We start from the raw sequence: 23,934 nt of genomic DNA on the forward strand, positions 1-23,934 counted from the left end.
GTCCCCGTGAATTATGAAGCAGAACTATAATGAGGGAATTTGCAATGAATTTCAAGTTTATGCCAATTTGAGCAGCTTGACACTGAATTTAATATAATGCTGAAGAATAATTATTCTGCTGAAAGTTTTATGCATTCTCATTTAAGTTAGAACAGATATACTGAATGGATAATCTGTTTTTAAAGAAATATATCTGGAGTTACTTTAACATATTGAGATTCTGAGCTGGAAGTGAGCCTGCATTATGTAGTTTATGCACATTTTCTTGGTATAGTAAATGCAAAAAATCCAGTAAATTGGTATTTTAAGAATTTAAAAGATGCAATCTATTACTGCTATTTGATAAAAGTTACAAGAGCTTTCTTGAAGCCTTTGTGGAAATGCTTTCTCTATTTATTCCTCATGAAATAACTAATGCAAATTCATAGATAACATAGGTCATAGGTCACATTTCTCTTCCCCAGCTCATTACAGGCAAAATAATAAGGAAAGTTTTCCAGAATGTAAATTCTATTGTGGAAAAAGTGTATTTCATTCATAATCACAATGCACAGCGTTTCTGGTGTTTGCTCATGGACTTCAAGGTCTGAGCCATTAAAACTTGCATATAACTTGCATAACTCAAATTTGTTTTGTGAGTTACTTTTATTGAAATAATAGAAAATGTTTAAGACATAAATATATTTAAGGGAATTTATATAGGCCTTCTAAACATATTGAAAGTATCTGAATAATATATACAGATAAGATTATAGATATAATAAATATCTATTTCTAGATATATTTTAAGTACTTTTAAAATAATGATCAATTGACGGCAGGTTTCTGCAGAAGAAAGTGCTATCCAAGGAAATGATTCTTTATCTATGCTAAAATGGTTCCCTTGCATCAATTAATGTTAGCTTAACAAAGTAAAATTATGAGGCAGGCAACTCTCTGAAAGCATCCTAATATTGTCTTAATAATTGGAAGTTTCATACGAATAAAATGTCTGTTCTATATGTAATAAGGATTTTTAAAAATTTACTACTGATTTCTAAATAATATCAGTATTTTGATTACAAGAACATATATTAAAATAATTATTGAACAATTGTAACTGAAGCCAATGAAACAATATTCATAGTTTATTTGTGACTTTGGCAACAATGCAAAACTTTTCTATAAAATTGAATCATATAATGTCAATACTAAAGAGCTCCACTAAAGAATAGCTATTAATTGACATTTTTATCGGTAGATATACAAGGGTTCCAACATATTAGGAAATATCTATATTTCAAGGAATTTAGTAATTGATTTCAGTAAAATTAATGTTTGTTGCAGCTCTGATTTCACTGTGACTTTTATACTTTGACATTGAAGAGGTTATCTGAGAGAAAAGAAATCATGTTTGATGAACAAGGTCACCTGTCTTTTGAAAAGACAGTGGCTTTCTTTAATAAGTAAACTTAACATTGTTTAGCACAATTTAGTGCATCAGAAGTGATTTTAACTCTTATACATAAAAAATGGGTCTTAATGAACCACAGAAATCAAGACTACAATTATATAATACCTGGATTTAAACACATTCCCTTTGAGAAAAAGGTAAAATTATTGTTATTTTTAGGGAAAGCAAACATAATGGTAAAGGAAAAAAAATAAAATTTTTCATCAGTTCTCTTTAGAAGAAACTTGTAGCACTTGTATAAATATGAAAGCCGATTTTGGTTCTTATTGTGGCTAGATTTTACATAATCAAAATAAAACAAATACTGAATTTATTGTTTCAGAATAAGAGAATTGGAATAGACTAAAAAAATTCACATGAGAATCATTTTGGTAAAATAAAAGCAAATTGAAAAAGTAAAAAAGGCAATTGAGAATGAAAAATGAAATTAGGATAAATGGAAGAAAATAATGATCAAGGCACTTAAAACAAATTTGGCACTGAATGAAATTAATAGGAATAATCCAACTTTGAAGATCTGTGTATAGGTAAAGCAATAATATTTCTATTATAGATATTAATATAATGAAATAAAAGGAAAGTTCTGGAAATAGCATTAAAATTCAATTTCTAAGTTCTTTAGCTATCTCTGTAGGAGTTCTGAATGCCAATATCTATATTTAATTACAGTTATAATCATAGAATCTTCTTAATTTGGTCTCCAAAACTTGTGTTTATGTGAAGCAAAATCTTTAGACAGATTGTTGTAGTTGGAGAAAAATTCATATGTTTGTGAAAGACTAATTGCAATTCAAAAGGCAACTGGCTGTGGAAAATTAATGTTGAATTGTTTTCAGCTGATTCCAAATTAGGACAGAGAAATATTTAAAACATTTAAATCCATATACTTCGGCTTCAGAATTGCAATTCAACTGACATCAGTAAGCAAAGACCTCCATGCATACTGATGCAGTTAGACGGAAAGCACATCTTCAAATGAAGTGATGGAAGCTCAACATATTTTTTCATCTTAAATGATTGCAGAGATTTCCACTACAAGAACTCATTTTAGTGCAACCAGTATTCCTTCTCAAAATTGCTAGTGATAGAGGATTGTGAAGTTTCTGCTTTTGGGCCATGAAATGTTTCCTATAGGATCAGCCAGGCTTTATAGAAGTATATTTGGTGCCCTGTTCCCAGTAGCTGTGCATCCCTGAATAGCAGAATTTCATATTCCAGTAGTGGCCTTAGGTTCTAACTGATTCAGCTGAGCAGACAGAAAGCATCAGCACCAAATCTACTGCCAGATCAAAAGCTCAGACTATGATTACTGGCAGAAATTATCAACCCTAAAGGGAAGCACAGATGACACTAGTATATTTACCATATGAAATGTATTAAATCAAATGGTCTAATTTTCCTTATTCCACCATATTTACCATATGAAATGTATTAAATCATTAAATCAAATGGTCTAATTTTCCTTATTCCACTTGCATTTATTCTGATTTCCTGACTTGCAGTTATTCTCAGTCATAAGTGGAAAGTCATAATTTTGCAGCTCTAAGTAGGCAAAATTGTGTATCTACAAGCATCAGAAATAAATAAAATGTAGGATTTTTCTCCCTCTTGAAATGTTAAAAGAGTCTCTATAGACTGTTCTTGTCACGGTTCATCCATTAACATGATGCAGTGAAATAAGGGGATCAATTTTCCAGCTTGTCATGAGCTTCCAACATGCAGTAGATGCATCAAACAGTGAGGTTAGAGCCCACATGCTTAAATTGAATATAAGCTTAAGAAAGAATTAGGTCACTGTTTCTTTGACTCCCGTATTTGCAACAAAGCCCCAGTGCAGCCCCAGGACTTTTTTATATTACCTGATTAAACACACAGGCTTCCCACTCAATAAAATAATTTATAAGATGCATTAACATAGGTGAGGAGGTACAATCTGAAGTTACGAAAAAAGCCTACTTTTAGTTTTGTGTTTCTTCCTGGTTTAGAGTCACAACTCAGTCACTATGAATATTCAGACCATTTGACCTCTTCCTTTCAGTAAAGTCAAACTGCTCATTTAAATGAGAAGACCATAACCCATTTGAAGACAAGACCTGAACAGCAAAAAAAAAATTATATTACTATCCACTTTTCTCTTTTAAAAAACACAGCTTAAAATTGATTAAATAGACTTTCATATTTCTCTTGCAGCCATGAAAACTGTTCTCATTTTCCTTTCCACACTTTGTGTAGACTTCCCATGATTATCCAGTTCTTCAGGACACATTCATGAGAGCAATACCTGAACTCACTACTCTACATTCACATATTTACGCCTACAATACTCTGGGGGCTTTTTTCTTGTTCACTGACTGTGAACGGTTTTATGATTTTATAGGGCATAAATACTTAATCTTTGTCACTTCCATACTTCAAGTTTGTGATCAACAGTGTATTCACTGTGTAGATCCTTGTTCTTGTGAAGTTATCATTCTCTTGTCTCATAGAAAAATAATCATTTCACAGTCAGTAAAATCCTAAGCAGTGCTGACAAAGTCATGGTTGTTTGATGACTACAACACAGGCACCAGCCCTTCCAATATTTAAGGAAGCCATCTGCAGAAAAACAGACACAAATTAACTGAATAGGAAAAAACCATGCAAAAATTGCCAAGCAGGAACAAGCCATGCATAGATTGTACAAGTGCTGTGTCAAAATTATTTTTAAATGGTCAAAACTAATGGGAGTATAAATTGCTAAAATTAAATAAAACCCATATTATGCTACTATTGTAATTTAAAATTGCTTACTCACACCTGACACCTTTCATTTGAAAGTCGAGAACAGAAAGCAGGAATTAATTTTAGAGCTGTCATCAATTTTGTGAACCATTGATATGCAAGGGGTTTCTATATTCTGTAGACTGTGGCTGATGCTTCCACTCTAGTCCTTGAGGCAAGGTGAAAGCTACCAATACAGAAATGGTTCCAGTATTCCTAAACAGGTTCCAGTACCCTTTAGAATATGTTTGGCAATTTTAAACAGTATTCAAGACAACACAAGGATAAAACCTTTATGGGACTGAATATTGCTGAAACTATCACAGTAGAGTTAGCTTATATGTATGTAGCAACACACTGTAATTGGTACAACTGTATAAATCACAGCATTGCTTATATGTCTTCAAACTACCTGTGTTAATAATCATACTTATTAATGGTTTTTAATGTGAATTGTTGGTTTTGCAAAAAGTGAATATTCCCAAATTAATTTCATATCTCCTACAGAACATCATAAAAATGCTCTTCTCAGTAATTCATAGTAGATTAAAAAACATGGGCTTCTGTACCAACTTTAAAGCATTTGTGTCTGCATTCAAGTTTGTCAACAGAAGGTCCCCCTTGCAATCATAAAAAGAAATAGGCATTCTGGAGTATAATACATCTCACCTATGTTAAATGCTTATTTTAGGATAAGGTCATGATTCCAAGGTATGAACCTTTCTGCACTAGGTTTAAAGAAAGTTTGGCTAATGGCTAATTCATATATATATGTGTGTATGTGCACATGTGCATATATTAAAAAAAACTTTATAATTACCTGTGTCCACTCATTAGTTTGAGGGTCGTATGCTTCCATAGTGTTCAGGTATGACTGACCATCATATCCACCTACTGCATATAATTTGTCACCAAGGAGACAAACACCAACAGCATCTCGAGGCATACTCAGTGGAGCCACCATTGTCCACGTATCAGTTTTTGGGTCATACCTGAGCAAAGAAAAATGAAACTGGGTATGTGGAGAGAAGACAAGCATCAATCCATGTTGATTTTCACTTGAATATAGTCCTTTTTTTCCTGGGGGAAAAACCAAACCTTTAGTATCCTATCCAAAAATTTTTTCCTAACATCAAAAAGATACAGATTTATTGCATTCACAATTCAACCCTGTAGATGTTGATTAGAAACTTTTGCTCAGCTAACATTCTAGAATAAACTAAGCTGTTTGTAGGATAGTGTGTCATAAAGAGATCTGAGAAAGATATATGAGCAATATCTGAATGGATGGGTATAAAATTTTTTTATATGTTATGAATACATTTAAACTGGGGTATTTCCTGTAGCACATCTAAAATATTAGAAATATTATTTCTAATATTAAATTTCACTATATTTTAATTTCTGAAATTATACTATAAAACAGTAAAAATCTCCCTATGTATTCTCATGCTTAACTGCATTAAAATTAGTGTCTCCTGATATTTGCTCAAGTAGATAAAATAATATTGGTTTTTAGACATAATCGCAACTGAATTTTTTAAATGGAGGGTAAAATTCTTTTTGTATAATGCCTGTAATTTAAAAAATAAAATATTTAATCTAGGTTTTCATTTAGATATTCCGTAACAAAGTAAAATTGTTTATTTCAGAAGTCATTCCATTGTAACTCTTTTGGACATGCATAAACCAGAAATTAATTATCTTTTGATAGTTTGTTACCAAGAATGTCTGAAGTATTAGGTTACACTAGATACCATTTTTAGATGTCAAATATTAGTAAAACAGAATAGTGTATTACAGTATAATAAAATTAATTTAATCTGTCCTTAAGCAGTCTACTATGTAATAGAATCATGTGATCAGTGGAAAAAATAAGCAGTTTTGGTCTACAAATCCTTTAAAAAGTCTGACTGTATTAATTTGCTTAGATGTGTAAGTATTTATGTCATAAGCCATATTATCAATAAGCAACTTGGAAGGATACTGTTTGAAGTCCTACATATTTGAACAATGAAATATTATACATATATATATTAGTACAAGCACTGAAACAGCAATGCTACAGTGTTTTGCTTGTACCAGCCTTTTAGTTCATAAATATAACTTTTAAATTGGACAATAAAAAATTTTCTGTAACCTTGTTCATATTGTTCTTGAGAGGTAAATACATTTTAAGAAAACAATCTACTTGCACGCTAGCTGCTAATCCTGGCATTTGGGGGACTTCTCAGAAAATAAGATGTCAAATATCTAGATATATGATAAATGTCTTTCCTAACTTTAGAGGAAAATACTGTAAAATATTGCTTGAATATGTGGAAGGGAAATCACCATGTAACAAGCCAAAAAAATATTTTGGATGGATTTTTTCAAAGACTGTGTGAGTTTTCAACAACAGAATCATACGCCTCAAGGTGAAACAATTTCCCATCCACTGAAATGCACCAGTGTGCATTGTATCTTTGCCTACCTAAAGGTCATAAATGTTTAATAGACTCCTCCATACACATCTCTTAAATTAGAAGGGCCAAGGTGAGGAGGTGCAAAAGTTAAAGCTGGAAAACAATACAACTAACATCATCATTTGACCTTTTTTTTTCTTCTTCTTCTTCCAATAAACTGGTGTGCAAGGCTAAAATGAATCCTTATAACTCAATTCTGTCAACAAAATAGAACTGCAAAAGAGCTTGTTAGTTTTGTAACTTCCAGGAAAATATCTGAGATTTCTTACATCCTTTATGCTGCTAAAAAGCAACTGTATATGTCATCTTTATGATAGCTAAGTATGCCCCAGGCTGAATAGGGTTATGATAAAAGCTCCTGAATGTAGAAATAAATCAATTTTGAAATCAAGGTGACACAAAGGGGAAAAAAACTATAGGTCAAATGACTATGTTTTTAGCATCTGTCAAGTTTTGAGTAACATTTGAAAGAGAAAAGTTGCTTTATGAAATCTGCCAAAATATATTGAAAATTTTATAATTTTTATGAAGTAGTTATTTTGCCTTTAAAAAGGAATAGAAGATTGCACTTTGCCAACTTGTGAAGATGAGTGAAACGTAACTATTATTTGAGAATGCTCGAATCCAGAGGAAATCCCTTAAAATTGCATCAACCTTAGAAAAACATAAACTGGAGTACCTAACTAATATTGACCAGTACTTTAGCAGTAGCATAAGAAAACACATATCTGCTGGCTCCACTATATCTGCATAATCTCAAAAGTAAATTTGAAAATATTATGTCTGGTTTGACAGTCTTCCAGGAAGAAATTGATACTGGAATAAAGCACATCCTACCAGGCTGCATTAGAATGACAAAATGACTGAAGCAGACTCATTCCTGAAGAACAAGAGACTTAGTTAAAAAACAAGACTTCAATATTTACAAAAAGAAAAACTTTTAGACTAATAGACCTCTTCATCACTTACTACTCTTTGTTTTCCTAACATATTGAGGGACTTTTATTTTTTGGAAATGATGCATTGTTTTGGAATAAAAAACCAGACATACTAAATAGCATTCCAGCCATCTTATAAACTAATCAATCATTGTGAGGGCCATGAGAGTTTTTTCACATTTCAGTGGAGTCCACCAGTTAATTCACATCCACTCAATGTAAGTTTATAGTCTTACAAGTTTTTGTTAGTCCGAAATTTTAGCCTCAAAGCTAACTATTGATGAAGTACATCATCCACACCTTTTGCTACCAGTGGAACAAATATCTAGATGAGGGATACTATATACTGTCACTCTAATACTAGTACATAAAACAGCATAATGATAGGTTTAGCTCATTTTTGCAGTCTCTCCTGAGAAAGACAAATGCAATGGAGTATGGTTTGTCATCAACACCAGAAGGGTTTTCTTCTCAGTGAATGAAAAATAAAATATAAGCTCCCTACTGAATACCAATAAGCAGAAGCAGTTGAAAATATCTCAAGACTGTTGCTAGTAGTCTTATTATAAATTTATTTAAGTGAAAATTCTTTTTATTGTTCCTTATAAATAAAGGTCTACAAGCATAGGCCCTATAAGTACAGGCATCATGGGATTTCCCTGATTAACTGTCCCTCTGTTGCAGATGAGAAGAATTGGCAATGATTTTTGCTTACATACAGCAGAGATGGCAATGAGTCTAAGATTGAGCAAAATCATATGGATAACACAAGGAGTATTCACTTATAATTTTTCAATTAAATATTGAATACCAAGTTGTATTTAGCAGAAGAAATTACTGACATTTAATCAAGCCTTTCTGAAAAGAAATAATGAGATAAATCTTTCCCACCTTATATGTTAAGATAAACCAATTACTCAAATATACCTACTTTAACTTTTGCAATCTGTACACATTTGGAGTGAATACTTTCATTACTCTCTTTTATAGCATTCAGAAACAGAAAAAAAAAAAGTAAAACATTCATGAAAAATTTGAAGAATACCTTTAAATTGAGAGCTTTAATCACTTCATCTGTGGTGTACTGCCATACTAGATATTCTTGGATTTGTAGAAAATCTACTTGCAAAATTCAGGGTACTGTAAATAAAGTGTATTAGGCTTATATCACCACATTTGAAAGTGACAATTTTGATAAAGGAAGGAATTCATTGTACTGTGAATATCCATCACTTAGACAGTTCTTTATTTCTTCTTTGCTTAGCTATGTTTTTGGAGTTAGAAAATATTCTAAACACAATTCAATTTTGTGTTATAAAATTTTTTCAAGGAAAAAGTTTTATCTCTACAATTTTTAGTTTGTGTCACTTCAATGCATAGTGTCACAAATAATAGTGTCCTAAAATTACTTAAATGGGATGTGTAAAGGGTGATTTTTTGTGTTTGTGGTAATATACGATAGTACTGTGAATAAAAAGGGATTAAAATAAGTTTCAAAGAGATTGTCTTTCACACACCTTTATAGAATTTTCAAGTAAGTACTAATTAGACATTTCTAGGATTAAGAACATCTGTTTAAATTTACCATCATTAAGCTAAGAAAATAATGCTACCAGATATTATTTTGTATTTAAAACACGCATATATAATTTGATACCTTTCCACGTAGTCCAGCAGACGAGAACAGTGATTAGAAGCAGGAGCATCATGACCTCCAACTGCATAAAGAAAGCCATCACAGGTAGCCACGCCTACACCTCCTCTTCTCTTACACATAGGAGCACACATATTCCACTTATTTGTGTGAGGATCATAATATTCCATTGAGCTCAAACATGAACTTCCATCCCGACCTCCAACAGAATATAACCTAAGAAAGTCCACGCAAATAAAAGTGTTGATAAAACAAGAGCTCAGAATTGCAGAAGTAAAAACAATGAGTATCTGGTTTTTTATCTGACAACAGAAAATAGAAAAAAAATACATAATATTTGAAATCATGTGAATCTCATATAGTAAAAAACCACAGTTTTCAATATTATTACCAATCTCACGTGCTATTTAGTACTTTGTCCACCTGAAGAGGAAGGAAGATATTTCTTTCTCATAATGAATATTTTCATTCTTTCATTACTGTATATTCAGTCAAGAGCATTACAAATGATATGCAAGTTTGTCTCTAAAGGTTTGAAAATCATGTAAGCAGGGTTGCTGCCTAAACTCACCATTTAGGAGATGGGACTGGAAGTGCAAACTTATAACTGGTAATCCAGACAAGGAAGAAATATGCAATCCATTTATTATAGTTTCTCTGTGTTTTTGCTGTGCATCAAACTATTAAGAAGCACAAACAATATGGAAAACAGGATCTGATATTCAACAAATTCCACATAAAAATCTATCAATAGGAACACATTTCCAGCATGAATTTTACACTTAAAATATAGTAGAGATCAAATATGAAATGTGTTGCAGATAGGAGTGTCACATTACGTTTTAAACATGGATTTTTAAAAATTGCTACCTCAGTTTCAAGGCTCTTGCTTACACTGGAGAAAATTCTTACGCACACTAACAGCAACATATCTACTTTGCAAGAAAATTATAACCCCCAAGCACGGTGTGTTGCTTTTCGTCATCAGAATGTTTTATGAGGATAAAGTTATGTTGAAAAGTCATGGACAACTTCTGAAGAGTATTTTAAACTTGAAATTATAAAAATGTGGTTTAACAAAAATGATGTTGTGTTTGTAAGCATCTGCAGGCAAGAAACTTGTTTCGTTCTGCTGTTTATAATGGGTCCCAGGAGGAAATAGTTCTGATTGTTCTTTCTCCCTTATACCATGCTGTATTCATTCTGTATGAATCTTTTTGCAGTCTGTTGCCTTTTATATAGTGCCTGGAGATTAACTAATAGAAACACAGGCTATTTTAAAGTCCAACCACTAAGCAATTTCAGACGTGAAAGCTGTCTCTGTAAAGCAATTACTCATTTGGAAGCTTTTACTGTCCTAAGCACTCTATGAATTCAGAGCCATTTAAATGTGCATTTGCCATTACATTTCATTGGTGTGGATGCTGATGAATAAGAAAATGCTGTACAACCACTAAATATGTCACTGAAGCCTGAGAACATTTTGGTAGTGCCTGACAGCCATACCTGTGCTCTGACTAAAGCACCCAGGAGAATCCATACTCCACTGTGAGAGATACTAAAGCAAATACACTTTTTTACAATTACTTCTTTGGATCCAGACCTTTGGATTTAACTTCATTTATGATTATCAGATATCTAAAGATGAAATCAATATTAAAGCATCCAATTTTGTTAATCTGTGGATGTCTACAGTATCCAACTTGCGGTTCACTCAGACTAGTCATCTGAGCCTAAAGAACAACACTAAAACTATTTAAATTTTACCAAAAACAGTTATAGTAATATAAATGTAAATACAAACATTTACATATAGGTGTCTGCAAGGATCTTATCTTTATTTTCAAAGATGTGACTTGGTTCAGCTATCCACAGACAGTTATAAAACATTTTTTGTGACATTTAAGTTATGTTGACATTCCTTCCAGGCTGAGAGATATGGAAAATAGTATAGTACAAAAACCAGTAGAAAAAAAAAACCATGACTGCTGGCAGCCTGAAGCAATTTAAATGTAAGTAGACAACTACATATCGGTAAGTGAATTGATCCCCAAAAACATAAACCATGATTAAGATTTCTAAGATTGTAAAATTTTTTTCTTACTTGGACAGGTAAACACTGTACACCATTTAAAAAATGCAAAGAACCAACATTTCTGCAGACTTCAGTGCAAATAATCTGGTGTACCCCTAAGCAAAATCCCAACAACTTCAATATTTCTTCTGGCATGAGAAGTTCTTATTTATTCCATTGTCTTTCAACTAAAATAAATCAATAAGCTGATATTTGCACACTGAAAGTAAAACATACTTTCTCATTCCTCTATTCCAATTAAGACAGCTAATAAAATATAGCTGAAGGCACTCTTGAGTTGCTGGTAAAAAGACAGCAAATGCTGTTCACAAGTACCTTATGAAGTGATTGGGACCACCTAGTCTGTTGCTAAAATGTTCTCAGGTATTCAGAACAAAATTCATTTTCAAAATCATATTTTGGAGCTAACATTTTTTGAGTTTTGTTGTGTTTCTATCTTTTTTCTCTAAGGAATCATTAATAATTTTTTTATTTTTTTTTTTTACTTTCCCAAGGGTAAAATAAAAATAGATAAGGGAAAGTTGGAAATGGAGTAATTGTTTTAAAGCTGTGGTTGTGGCTGTTTGAACAATTCAGTCAGAATTTGCTTCCAGTCTTCAGTCAAATTTCCAAATCTATGTTCACAAAGGCTCAAAAATGACTGGGGAACAGCTCTGCAACAGGCACTGAATATTCAGGATACTGTACATATATCTGAAAATTTTGAAATATTTATAATTAAGGCTATTTAATAGTCTTACTTTCTTTTTAGAGCTTGGGGTGTTATTTTATCAGATGACTTTAAATGAAATAATTTTTTCAGCTTTCTCTAGCTTGTCCAAAATTTGTAATACAATTTCTATAGGGAAAAATAGAATGCATTTCTCTGAATTAGCTGAATTACTCCTCATGGTGTATCCCATCAAGACTAGAATTATTATAAAAATAGTAATCATATATCCCTGCTTAGAGAGCAAGATCAGCAAGGAAAAGAAAGCATCCAGTCCTGAACACTTTTATCTCCACAGTCAAAGTTCTGCCTGTGGAGATATTGTAGATTTCTATTCCTAAATAGTCTACATTTCAGCTGATTCAGACACTGTGCATGGATAACAAATTAGGCCAAGCTCAGCCTCTTCTGTCTTTTCAGGGTTTGGTCACTTTTACTAAGATGGAGAGAGATTCCTGAACATTTGTATACATATAACTATATGTATAATTGGCTAGAAAAATGACGTAGAGGTTTCAAAGTAGGAAACATTAGGAGAAATCACAACCAGCTGGATCAAAAGCATTTATCTCAGTTCTGTCATTACAAACCTTTGATAACTACTCAGAAAAGACAGTTTTAAATTCAGTTTGACAGGCCAACCTCAAAAGACCAGACTGCCTTTGATGTGAGGTGGGTATGGCTTGTGAAACCAGTTGAATCATGCCCTTGCTGCATTTCTTAATGAGGTTTTCCCTTTCAAAATTCTTTCACTATGAATATCAAAGACCTTATCCAGTCTTTTGCTTAGGCCCTTTTGTACCCTTTTCTGGCCTTTCAGTGTGTCTGAAAGAGTAGCAGAGATACTCTGGCACAAAAGATATCTGCTTATTAGCACTGAGGGACAGTAATAATTTTAATCAGTGCTGGACTACTGTATTGCTGAATCAGTCCATACCTGGCCTAGGAATCAGAATATAGAGAGAGATATTTATCCATGCTGCCTTGATTAAGCCAATATAGTTCACTGGCAAAAGTTGAAAATACAATAATTTTGTGAATGGAACACATTAATGAAGTCTTATTTCTGTGTGTAAATTTGGAAGGCCATTTGAAGTATTTGTAATGCAGTAGGGAAGTAAATTAAAAGTAGAAATTGACCCCCCAAAAATGGAAAAATATACAGTCATAGTGTAATTTCCTGGAATTAAATTAGTAGTAACTGCTAATAAGTTAGATAGGGGCCCTGAGAACTTGATCTAATGGCTGGTGTTTCTGCCCATGAAAGGGAAGTTGGAACTAGATGATATTTTTGGGTCCCTTCCAACCCAAGGCCTTCTATGATTCTGTACATAAAATATTGAGAGAAAAACACCCTTTTCACGGACAATGTTGTTATGAAAAAATTTGACTTCCTACACTGGAAATTTTAGTTTCCTAATAGAAAGAACTTGTTTCAAGCAATTTTAATTGTAATCAGAATTATATGCACTACATTCTCTGTACAAGACCATTGACTCAATGCAGATTCCACCAGCTGAAAAACATTCTTGACTTTATCAAGCTATCAAGTAGGTAAGGCAAAATAGTCTTTGTAAATTAATCATTTACTACAGCATGTGCATGAGGCCCTTTATTTGCTGTATTATTAAGACACACAGTGAACCTGTCATTAAATAAAAATTTTTAGTGAATCCATAGAATTACTTTGTGCTAGACTGAGATAATGTTTGTGAAACTAATTTTCTTTGTGAGTTTAATAATTTTAGACCATACAATTGTTCAATTTCTTTTGTCTCAGTATCAATTTATTTAATGATTTTGACTAAAATATTTAAAAATATCTACACCTTTTTATAGTTTCCACAGTTCAATATAGTTTCCATAGTTTCAATATGTGTCTCATTTTCCCTCTAGTGGGATACAGAATAATTGTTTTTTCTGAAAAAAAAGAGTTTGATTTAAACCAGAAATTATCAAACATCATATTTACAAAACAGCAGCAGCATAACAATGTCATAAAAGAACCTGAAATAATTTCTCAAGATTCAAATTAATTTGTAAAACTATTTATAGGTGAAAGTACATTTAGAGTAAAACAGTAAAAACAGAGACAAAATTTTCAACGAAAAAATTCTAAGGCTGGTAAGTGTGTTTGTTATTCTTCCCATTGAAAAAGAGCTTCACAAAATTCATTAATAATAGCTAATAATTTCCTAAGACAAATTTAAGATACTGCCTGGTTAGGTAGATGATATAGATGAAAGCAGACATGTGACAGCATGATTTTTTTTTTACAAAAAAAAAGATCTAATTAGGCAGGATGCAAAATATCTTGGTCATACTTAATATATTGATTTGTTTGTAGTTAGTGAGAATATTGTGGGCAGAAAACATGCAGTTTAAGGCATTTTCCTTTCTCCTTACCTGACAGTATGCATGACAATCAAGGTACTTTTCTTAGTTCAAATGGATTAGTAAAAGAATAAGTGAATCACCAATAAGGCATAAGAGCAAAGAAAACCTCAAGCAACAAAGCTATGAGAAAAAAATGGCACTGATGGGAAATATAGTAGTTTTGCTCATACTTTCTTGTCTTGTTAGTTTGGCATGAAATTTTGAATTGATACTTCAGCCTTGAAAAACACAACTAAGCATATTGATACTTCCTTTATTTAATAATTTTGAGCAGTTCCCTAGTCTTTGCTGAAGTATGAAAATTATCCATGCATTGCAATTATATGGCTGACTTGCAAAAAAGTCTTAGGGCATTTAGCCTGTGATCTTTACCATCAACAAACCCTTCTCTGTTCAACAAATTCAATCAATAGTGTAAGATTTATCTGAAGCTGGTCTACTGAGTCTAAAGAAATTTCATGTTACCCAAATATTAGTTATTAAAAAGTTAATCAAGTTTCAAATTGGAAGAATAGGAAGAGTGGAGATGGCTTGGTATTCTATTCTGCTGAGTATAGTATTTGGTAGCTGTTGTCCATAAAGATATTTAGTTGAGCATTAAATTAATATTTAACTTTCTTTCATTTCAGTCAGATGTGTATATTTAAATATCCTTCCAGATTACATGTATGTGGAAATAAGGAATTATGTGAATACAGATGATAACACACAGGAATACACATGTACACATGTCTGTGTGTGTAGCCCAAGTTGAAGCCTACATTTGGTGTGGGAGGATCTCCAGACTGCTCCAACTGCACTGCACAAGGGCTTCCTTCCTGCCCCAGCATATAGGCCCCAAGAACCATGTGAGACAGGCTCAGATTCCCATACTTTATCCCCCACTAAAGATAATAGTGAAAAGCCAAATTTTAGTCATAATCAAAAATATAGGATATTAATACCTTTTGCAGTCTTGACCACAAGAGAGAAAACTGTTCTTTCTCACTGTTTTTTAAAAAAATCTGTGTTTAATTATGGAAACTGTGCATTTGAAAAAATAGGCAGAAAATTTTCCTAGACTGCTTCCCACTGTCTAGACTGGTGCATATGTTACATTTAAAGCTTAAATTAGATGGAGTGACACTACTGCCTTTTTCTGCCATGTATTAGGACAAAGTTAACTGACTAAGTCTTTTTGGCTGAAGTACCCATACATGTCCAAATTAATTCATACCATACTAGATCATATGCATATCTATGTAGAATTTATCATTCATTGCAAAACTTACAAGGAAAAAAAAGGAATTATGTAGTAGAGACAAATGGTTTCTTATTACAAAACCTGAATGACAGACCTTATCACAAATTACAGTCATTCCAGCTGTACAACAGTCAACAGCCAGCTAGTCTGAAAATTTTGTTGTGTGGGTGATGGATGAAGAGAAGGGCATAGTGGGGACATACACACTAAAAGATGTAGTTGTGCAGTAAACATTCAAAACAGAAATGTGGTCCAAGAATGTGGGACCCTGGCCACAGTACAGCCAGAGAAAATAGGCTCATCAATTTCCCACCCTACAAATAAGCAATGTTTTTAGCATCTGTTGTGTCTCCTACCAATCAATTAGTTTCTAAAGAGGAAGGCATCTTAGCTGCATATTATCTGCCTTCAACTGTAGGAAATATAGTGACTTTGCATTAACGACTCATGATTTCAGTAAAGATTCATTATTTCACTTTTCTCTTATAACAGTGACATATATTTACCTAGCTTGTATCTTTTTAAGGTAGCCTAGCCCCACAGAAAGAAAAGCAGACCTGTGCAGTGTCTCTCTCTTTACAGGCTGGATGTAAAATAATAAGTTAAATCTTGCTTGAGAAAGAGAGAATATGATGCACTTTGAATTAAATGGAACATTCACTGATCTGCATGAGATCCCCATGTAGGATATATGAATTTGTGTGCAAAAGCACAAAAGATCAGACCAGGGCACTGAATTAGTAATCAGCCTTAATGATTCTGCTAAGAGAAAATGCCACAGATAGTTTATTATATGATGCATGAAAGCCAAAGGAGCAGAACTCCTGGAGGAGGCTGTAATCAGCCATACAATCAAGTTTTGTAGGTGGTTATATGAATGTAATACATTCCTAATCCTCTCATGCCAAACACTGAACTGCTATTAAGGATTTTGTGGAATTATTAACCTTCATCTCTCCAAGGTCAGTTCAAAGCAATTATATTCCTGGTGAGTGACTAACTATAAGATGATTTTGAGAACCTTTTTGTGTTCACACTAATTTGGTTTGAATTTTGCTATTTTTCATAAAAATTAAGGTTCATCAGGCTAAACTTTCTCATAGTTACTTTGTATTAGTGCGTAATACTTATACGGGACATATTAAACTAAAGTAACTGCTATTTACAGCAGACATAATACTGATCTAAATAACACAAGTTTCTTTACAGTTTTTCTCATTAAATGACCTGAAAACAAAACATTCCACTGTGCATAGGCCAACATCTCTATTGGATAGCTTTCTGCATTTCCCATTCAAAATGAAACAGAGAATAGCTGGGAAAGCACTGCCAAAACAATAATCCAATTTATGAAAATCCATTGCTAAATGAATCCAATTATTGCAAAAGTGGTGGAACTGAATGAATGTAACTGAATATAAATAGATAAATAACTATTAAAAAAATCCCAAAGCTACATAGTAATTAAAGTCTCTCTAACTAACTAGTAAAATTGAAAATGTAACAAATTAATTTGCATGGGTGTAAAGGGAAAAATAATAAATATGCATATACAAATACATTTTTTAAAAATAACAATTAGTATATTCTATCAGTACTTAAGCAGAATTGATAGAATGTGGAATCTGATCTAAATTCTATCTGTTGCAGTTAAGTAAGAGACAAAATTTGACATTACCAATTGATAATAAATAATTACTTAAAGGACACAGCCAGAAAAACAGTGCTTTTTATGTTAGACTGTCTTTCAACAATATTATGAAAAAAATATCAATGTATCAGGCAAACAGGAAAAAGGACTTTTTTTTCAACATAATTGATGGAGAGAGATGAGGCTTGCCAAACAACTCCAATTTTAAAGATGTTGGATTCGATTAAGAGGATCTATGCTTAGGGGTTTGTTCCTGTAAAGGAAAATATCTCTGGGTCAGCTTATGCATTTTGCCTGTAGTATTGGCATTGCATTTTCCTGCTTAAGATAATCACCAGTCACAGGCACAGCAGCTTATGGGGGACACTACACTGCAGTAGCAGGTCATCTCCAAAAGGACTGCAGCCCATGGAGAACCCATGATGGAGCACGGGAAATGTGTGCGGAAGGAACAGCAGAGAGAAACAAATTTGGTCTGACCACAATCCCCATTTCCCATCCCCCTGCACCAGTCAGGGGTGGGATTATAATGTTATACAAGACATAAACTGAGCCTAGGAAAGGGGGGGAAGAAAGGTGGCATTTTAAAACTTGGGGTTTCTTCTGACTAGCCAGACTCTATTTTTATTACTAATGAATTGTATTAATTTTCTCCAAGTCAAGCTTATTTTGCCTGTGACAGCAAATGGTAAGCAGACAGTTGGATATTGATGGGAAATAATATTTTCTTGCAGCATTTCTCCTTGCTCTTTTACTTTCCTTCAGAGACAACAAATATGTACAAAACTTTTCTTTTCCTTAAAAAAAGTAAAATATTATTTAAAAGAATACTGACAGTGGTATTTCTAAAAGTTAAGATTAAACAATTCCTCGCTTTTTGTCATCTATCATATATCAACAGCATTCTGTGGTATTTAATAGTAACAACAGCAGCATGGGAAAACATCAAGTTAACTATAGCACATATTTGAAGATGTGGCAATCAATAAAGGGTAGGACTACTTTTCCTCGACTCCACAAGATAGCAAGAGATTGAACTGCTTGCCAGTGTGTGTCAAAGTCATGATTTTTGACACTTCAGGTACTGCTGTGATGTTCTACTATTCAGTCAGCCTGTGGATCCTATCAACAGCTGAGCATTTTATGCTTTTGTAACACAGATTTAAATGATATTCACTAAAGGGCTCAAGACTTAAGGGCCAGGCTTTCTGTCATGAAAGCTACAGCTGCTTCAAAAAATAGTGATAATTTCGAACATACCAATAGAAACAAAGGAATATTTTTTGTAATGCAGTCTTTGTGGACATATAATAGAGCAACACAGAAAAATTTCGGTTATGGTAGTGACATAAAAATATTTAGAATAACATAAATCTCTATGATACAGAGAATGTCTTTGAGGAGTATGTACTCCTGATGAAAGTGTGTAAACTAAACTTCATTTTCGCTTAGAGCTATACCATTAGCATAAAATATGTTCTGAAATTAAATTAAATTAGTGGAAAGGTTTAGTGTTTTTAGGGAATGAGCAGTTCATGTATTGGAGTTTTTTCATAGTAGGATAATAAATAGCTATGGTATTAGCTATAAATTTGGAGGCATTTAGATTTTAAGTTAATGAAAGGATTAGTATTTATTGGATTGAATATGTCAACTAGATTTTTTTGTTCTTCTTGAGTTTAAAATTAGGAAATTAAGAAAAGTTTGAAATAGAAAAGTGATGATTTTAAAAAGTTTCTGGAAAAGATAGACTTTTTCACACTTTTGGTTCCTTGGTGCTTCTAACTTATACTGCAGAAAAGTTCTATTGCTTCAGCACTGTCTGCTGACAACCATATAATGCTGGTCCTTATATAGTATGACTTGCACACCCGCTACACACCACTTATGTGAGCCCCAAAGAAGATTCAAATAAGTCATCCCAACTTTTGACTCACTATTTGCATGTAAAAAGCACCATCCTCTACTAGATTTTTCAAAGTGTAGATCTCCATCCCACATTTAGTATTTTAACACCCATATCTATTACTAATCTGAGGAAGTTCGCACACTCTTTCTCTTCCAGTCTCTGTAACAGGGTTGTTAACAGTAACAAGGCAGAGAGGATGATGCTGTTTCCATATCAGAAGGGATTACTGACCATATTTCATCCCAGGCAATTCTACAGCCATGGCAATTCCTACAACACCTACCAAAATACACTGAAAATTGATAAAGACATCAAGTTAAAAATAAATAATTTTATATATAGTAAGATAACACACTCCACTTTTGTGTTACTGTTTGACTATGAGAAACACATGAAGATGAAGGAGATGGAATCTCCAAAGCCTCACCATACATTGTTAGTGTTACCCAGAACCTATTGTTGACTTTGAAAACAACAAAATATTACTGAAAATGAAAATTCTCATATTCCAGTTTTTGGAGTTACATAAAAATACATAACATTACCCTTTATATGAACCAATAAACAGGCATTTAGAACCTGATGAGAGGTTTGTGGACATGACCTTATTGTCCCCATATTACTTTTCTTTCATCTCTACTTTCCCAGATGAATTGCAGCTATTTTGTGCCTCTGTTTCTTTGCAACTGTACTGTATCACTTTTGTGGCTTTTCTGTGGTATGACACGCATTTTTGATAGTCATGGTACACATTATATGACCTTTGCAATTTCACTTGAAGTTTCTTCAGTATGGATGACAAGAATTCCACATATTAACGCAACATGAACATTTCCAGTATTAATAAAACTTCATGTGTTCTTAGGTAGCCTTTCCATTTTTTTCCCCCAGATTTCTTCTTCTCTTTTTTTTTTCTTTGCTAACAACATACAAAGCTTTTTTCACCTCTTCTTTTACTTCTTAGCATTAATTTTCTTCAAACACAAGGCTTGTTAATTCACTCATAAACTAGTAAATATTCGATTTGTGTTGATTCTTAAGGTCATCCAAATATTTCTGTATTCATGTGGCCAACATGAACCATATGATATTATTCCCTTTGGTGCCACTTTGAATGGTCTGATAATTAACTAACTTGCTCTTGCTGTTATACTCTTTTAAACCAGGACAGATCTGTAACGATTTGCAGGGGTAACTGTGACATCCTAGTTATTGTACACAGTCCTTTTCTTCTTCAAATCCCTGTACTATACACCTTTTTTTCATCTTAAGTATTTATTTCATATGTAGCACCAGATAAATTGTTCCATTGAAATTCTGGTAAAATAAATTTGTCATGTGTCTTTCTTTTATCTCAAAAAACACATTTATCTTTTATTAGTTGTTCTAGTTCTCCTTACAACTAAGAAGACTTTTAAGAAAATTAATATTGCCTGTGTTTCTTATTGAAGGATAGTAACTATTGTATCCTATTACTCTGGGAAATCTGGAGGTAACAACCAGGCAACCTTTGTGTGGGGAGGTGAAGATACTCCACATAGCCCTCCTGGGTGAAACAGTACTGCAACTTAGAAATGTAATAAGGCAGCATGATTACAGAAAAGAAGCTTGGCAAATGGACTAAATTTAAAATTTAAAAAAAATCCAAAACTTCAGATAGTTATTTTTCTGAATTTCTGAGAAATTCAGTAGGATTTTATTGCTTCAATAATTTAATATATTTTTCAAATTAGATTATGTTCTAATTTGAAAAATATGTTGACACAATCCTTTTCATCTTTTAGGAAAGATGTTGATATAACAATTTCAATTTAAATATGCATTTCAGTGAAATAACATTCATTTCTGTGTGCCCTGTTTTGCCAAATTTAGATAGTATTGTTTTCAATTTTTTTGAGCACCAAAATAATTGATAATTTACTTGCATGGTCTACACAAGTGAGCTTCCGTAACACTTTAATGCATCGGGAATTACTAAGAGGTTACTTTCAAATCAATCTTCTTACTCAGATCCTGACGAGATCAGAATATGAAAGCTTGAAATTTTTTTATTTATTTCTCGTAAACCAAGAGAAAAATACAATTTTCATTTTTCTGCATAAAATCAATTTAAATGGAAAACAAATTCAGCCAACCACAGAGCAATGGAAAATCACAAATGGAATAGTTTCTCACATTAAAACACAAAAGAAGTGGCTATACTTTTTCAAGTCTCTTAAGAAACTCACATTTGAAACCACTATCCATTTTATTTAAAGTGCCTGAAACTTTAAATAGTGTGAGAGGTACACATGCAGAATAGTTTGTAGCACTCTCACTTCAACAATCATCTAATGTACCTTATTTATTTACCTATTTAATTCACTGCTGAAGAAAGAAATCATAATCAATAACCAAGGAAAAACTCCTCAGAACTTCCATACTAAAATATTTTTCTCCTTTGTTGGATGTTAAACCGAACATTGTGTTTCTCAATGAGAAATCCATTTCCAATATCCTGAGGAATGCAGCATATGTCAGTTGTGTGAAACAGCAATGTAGCAAGAATAGCACCGGGAAGTTGAGAGGTCCTTACGTATGTTTTCAAGTTGCAGTTCTTGACATATTGGATATTTTTAAAAGATGGGTACTCAGATAAAAATAAGAAAAATCAATGGCATATTTCTACTTGTTGTAGTGAGACCACTGCTTTTCAGTTTTTAATGGCATCCATCCTACCTTTCTTGGACACAGATAACACCTCTTTTAATTTGAAAGTGTTTGATATAAGTAATGCAAAATTCAATTGAGTTAACTGGGAAGCATTAAACATATGGTTAGCTCTGCAAAACTAACAAAGCTGGAATATATATGCATGGCCATATGCTGCTCTTCATGACTTTAAATCAATTTTTCCAGGGTTTTTTGTCTAGATGTTGCTTCTGCTAGTCTGCTGCATGGCTCGTTCACCACTGAAACCAGTTTCTTGTAGAGTAACAGGGCTATTAAAGCAGCTTTGACCATTTGATCTACCCTGGAACATATCAATGCCACTGTAACTTAATAAGGGAAAGCAATGACAATTAAGCTTCATTGGTTTTCAAAAGAAGTGTTTCAATTGTGTAAGCACACCCTACTCACTTGCCATTTAATGCTGCTACTCCAACAGTGCTTCTGGCAATTGACATACTTGCCACAAATGTCCACTGCTGACTTTGAGGGTCCCACCTCTCAACTGTGTTCAAATAACTCCAACCATCATGTCCTCCCACTGCATAAATAGGCCCTTCAAGCACTGTAACTCCTAAAATGAAGGAGAAAGTGAGAGAAGATAAAAGTATGTTCCCTCTATCAGTAGTAAAAATTTAAAAAAAGTTTTCTAAAACACAACCAACAAATGAACTATATATTCAAAATGAAAATGGAAATACCAATTTGAGATTTGATTAATTAAGAATCAACAAACAGGAATAAAATTAATGCCACTCCACATGGCTCTATGAAAAACAGGTCATGTCAAACAAACTTAATTTAATTTCTTGAGAAAATTGTTTTCTTCAGAGAATAACCTGCCAGTGATTTGATCTTCTTAGATTTCTGTATTCCCTTTAGTTTCTCATGACATTCTAATCATGAATTAGCTCTTTAGAATAGCAGTAAAGCACACAATAAAGTAGTGACTGGACACCTGGTAGATCTCTGATTATTGTCAACCTAAGGGGATTTCACTGAATGGAATTGCTTCTAGAGGGGTTGAAGTCTCTTTTGTGCACCATTTTTGTCAATAACATTGAAGAAAATGAACAATTCTTCAGTAGCAGGAAGATTGAAGGACTGGTACAGAATCAAAAAACACATTTGAAGGCTTGAGCAAGTAATTAAACTGAGAAATTTAAGCTGCTTCCCCAGTTTCATTCTACCAAAAAAAAAAAAAAAAAAAAAAAAGGAAGAAAGAAAGAAATAGCCACACACCTCACACTTTCACAGAAAAATAATGTTGGATATATAAACATTCTTTTATCTACTGAAAAAAATAAAACTAAATGTAACATGTGAAAATTGAAGTTGAACATATCTCAATAAGAAACATTTTTTAACTGTGAATGGTTTGAATCACCCAGTCAAAGAAACTGATGAATTCTCTATCTCACAGTGTCTTCAGTTAAGCTTAGAAGGCTCTGGAAGATAAGTTATAGCTAAGCACCATTTGTTACAAGAGAGTGAGCTCAGTAATTCCATTCTATGAATCCATGATCCCAAATGTACATTGCTCTGAAAAATCTCAGGCTAAATCCAGTCCTGTTTCTAAGTTAAAGTCTTTTTTTCTTCCTCACTCCATTTCACACGGTTTGAACTAATCAAAAAGTCAGAAAACAATAGATCATTAAAGTTTCAGAGAATGGCTTTGTTTTTTGTCTTGAAGAAAAGTCTATCTTTGATTTTAAACAAAGTGAAGTCTCCACTCACTGTGTAGGAATGTTTTGTTCTATTTCAGAAAAGTAATTAATTAAAAGTTTATTTTACTTTAAAACTATATTTATCAATGAGTTTGAATATGTTTCATCTCAGTGTTCACAGAAAGTACTCCTGAACTTTGGGTGTTGATTTTTGTTTGTCAATATTTTTTAACTGAAAAAAGAAAATAATTCAAAAAACCCTACTAACCCTTAGAAAAATTTTC

The 23,934-nt window shown here is 32.8% G+C and overlaps 1 protein-coding gene across 2 annotated transcripts in view; it reads right to left on the minus strand.

The window, feature by feature from the left end:
- Positions 1–2,934: 2,934 nt before the first annotated feature.
- The window catches only part of KLHL1 (kelch like family member 1), a 186,872-nt gene continuing 165,872 nt past the window's right edge, over positions 2,935–23,934 (minus strand). For both annotated transcript variants that reach the window (XM_039714672.1, XM_039714671.1), the window contains exons 8-11: positions 22,395–22,557; positions 9,274–9,486; positions 5,034–5,205; positions 2,935–4,048 (exon numbers count right to left, since the gene is read on the minus strand). In XM_039714672.1, coding sequence (XP_039570606.1) covers positions 3,989–4,048; positions 5,034–5,205; positions 9,274–9,486; positions 22,395–22,557 — 608 coding nt within the window. In that variant the 3' untranslated portion in view covers positions 2,935–3,988. The remainder of the gene's footprint in view (positions 4,049–5,033; positions 5,206–9,273; positions 9,487–22,394; positions 22,558–23,934) is intronic.

Source organism: Passer montanus, unplaced genomic scaffold (assembly GCF_014805655.1).
Source record: "Passer montanus isolate IOZ18808 unplaced genomic scaffold, ASM1480565v1 scaffold30, whole genome shotgun sequence".
Lineage (NCBI taxonomy): Eukaryota > Metazoa > Chordata > Aves > Passeriformes > Passeridae > Passer > Passer montanus.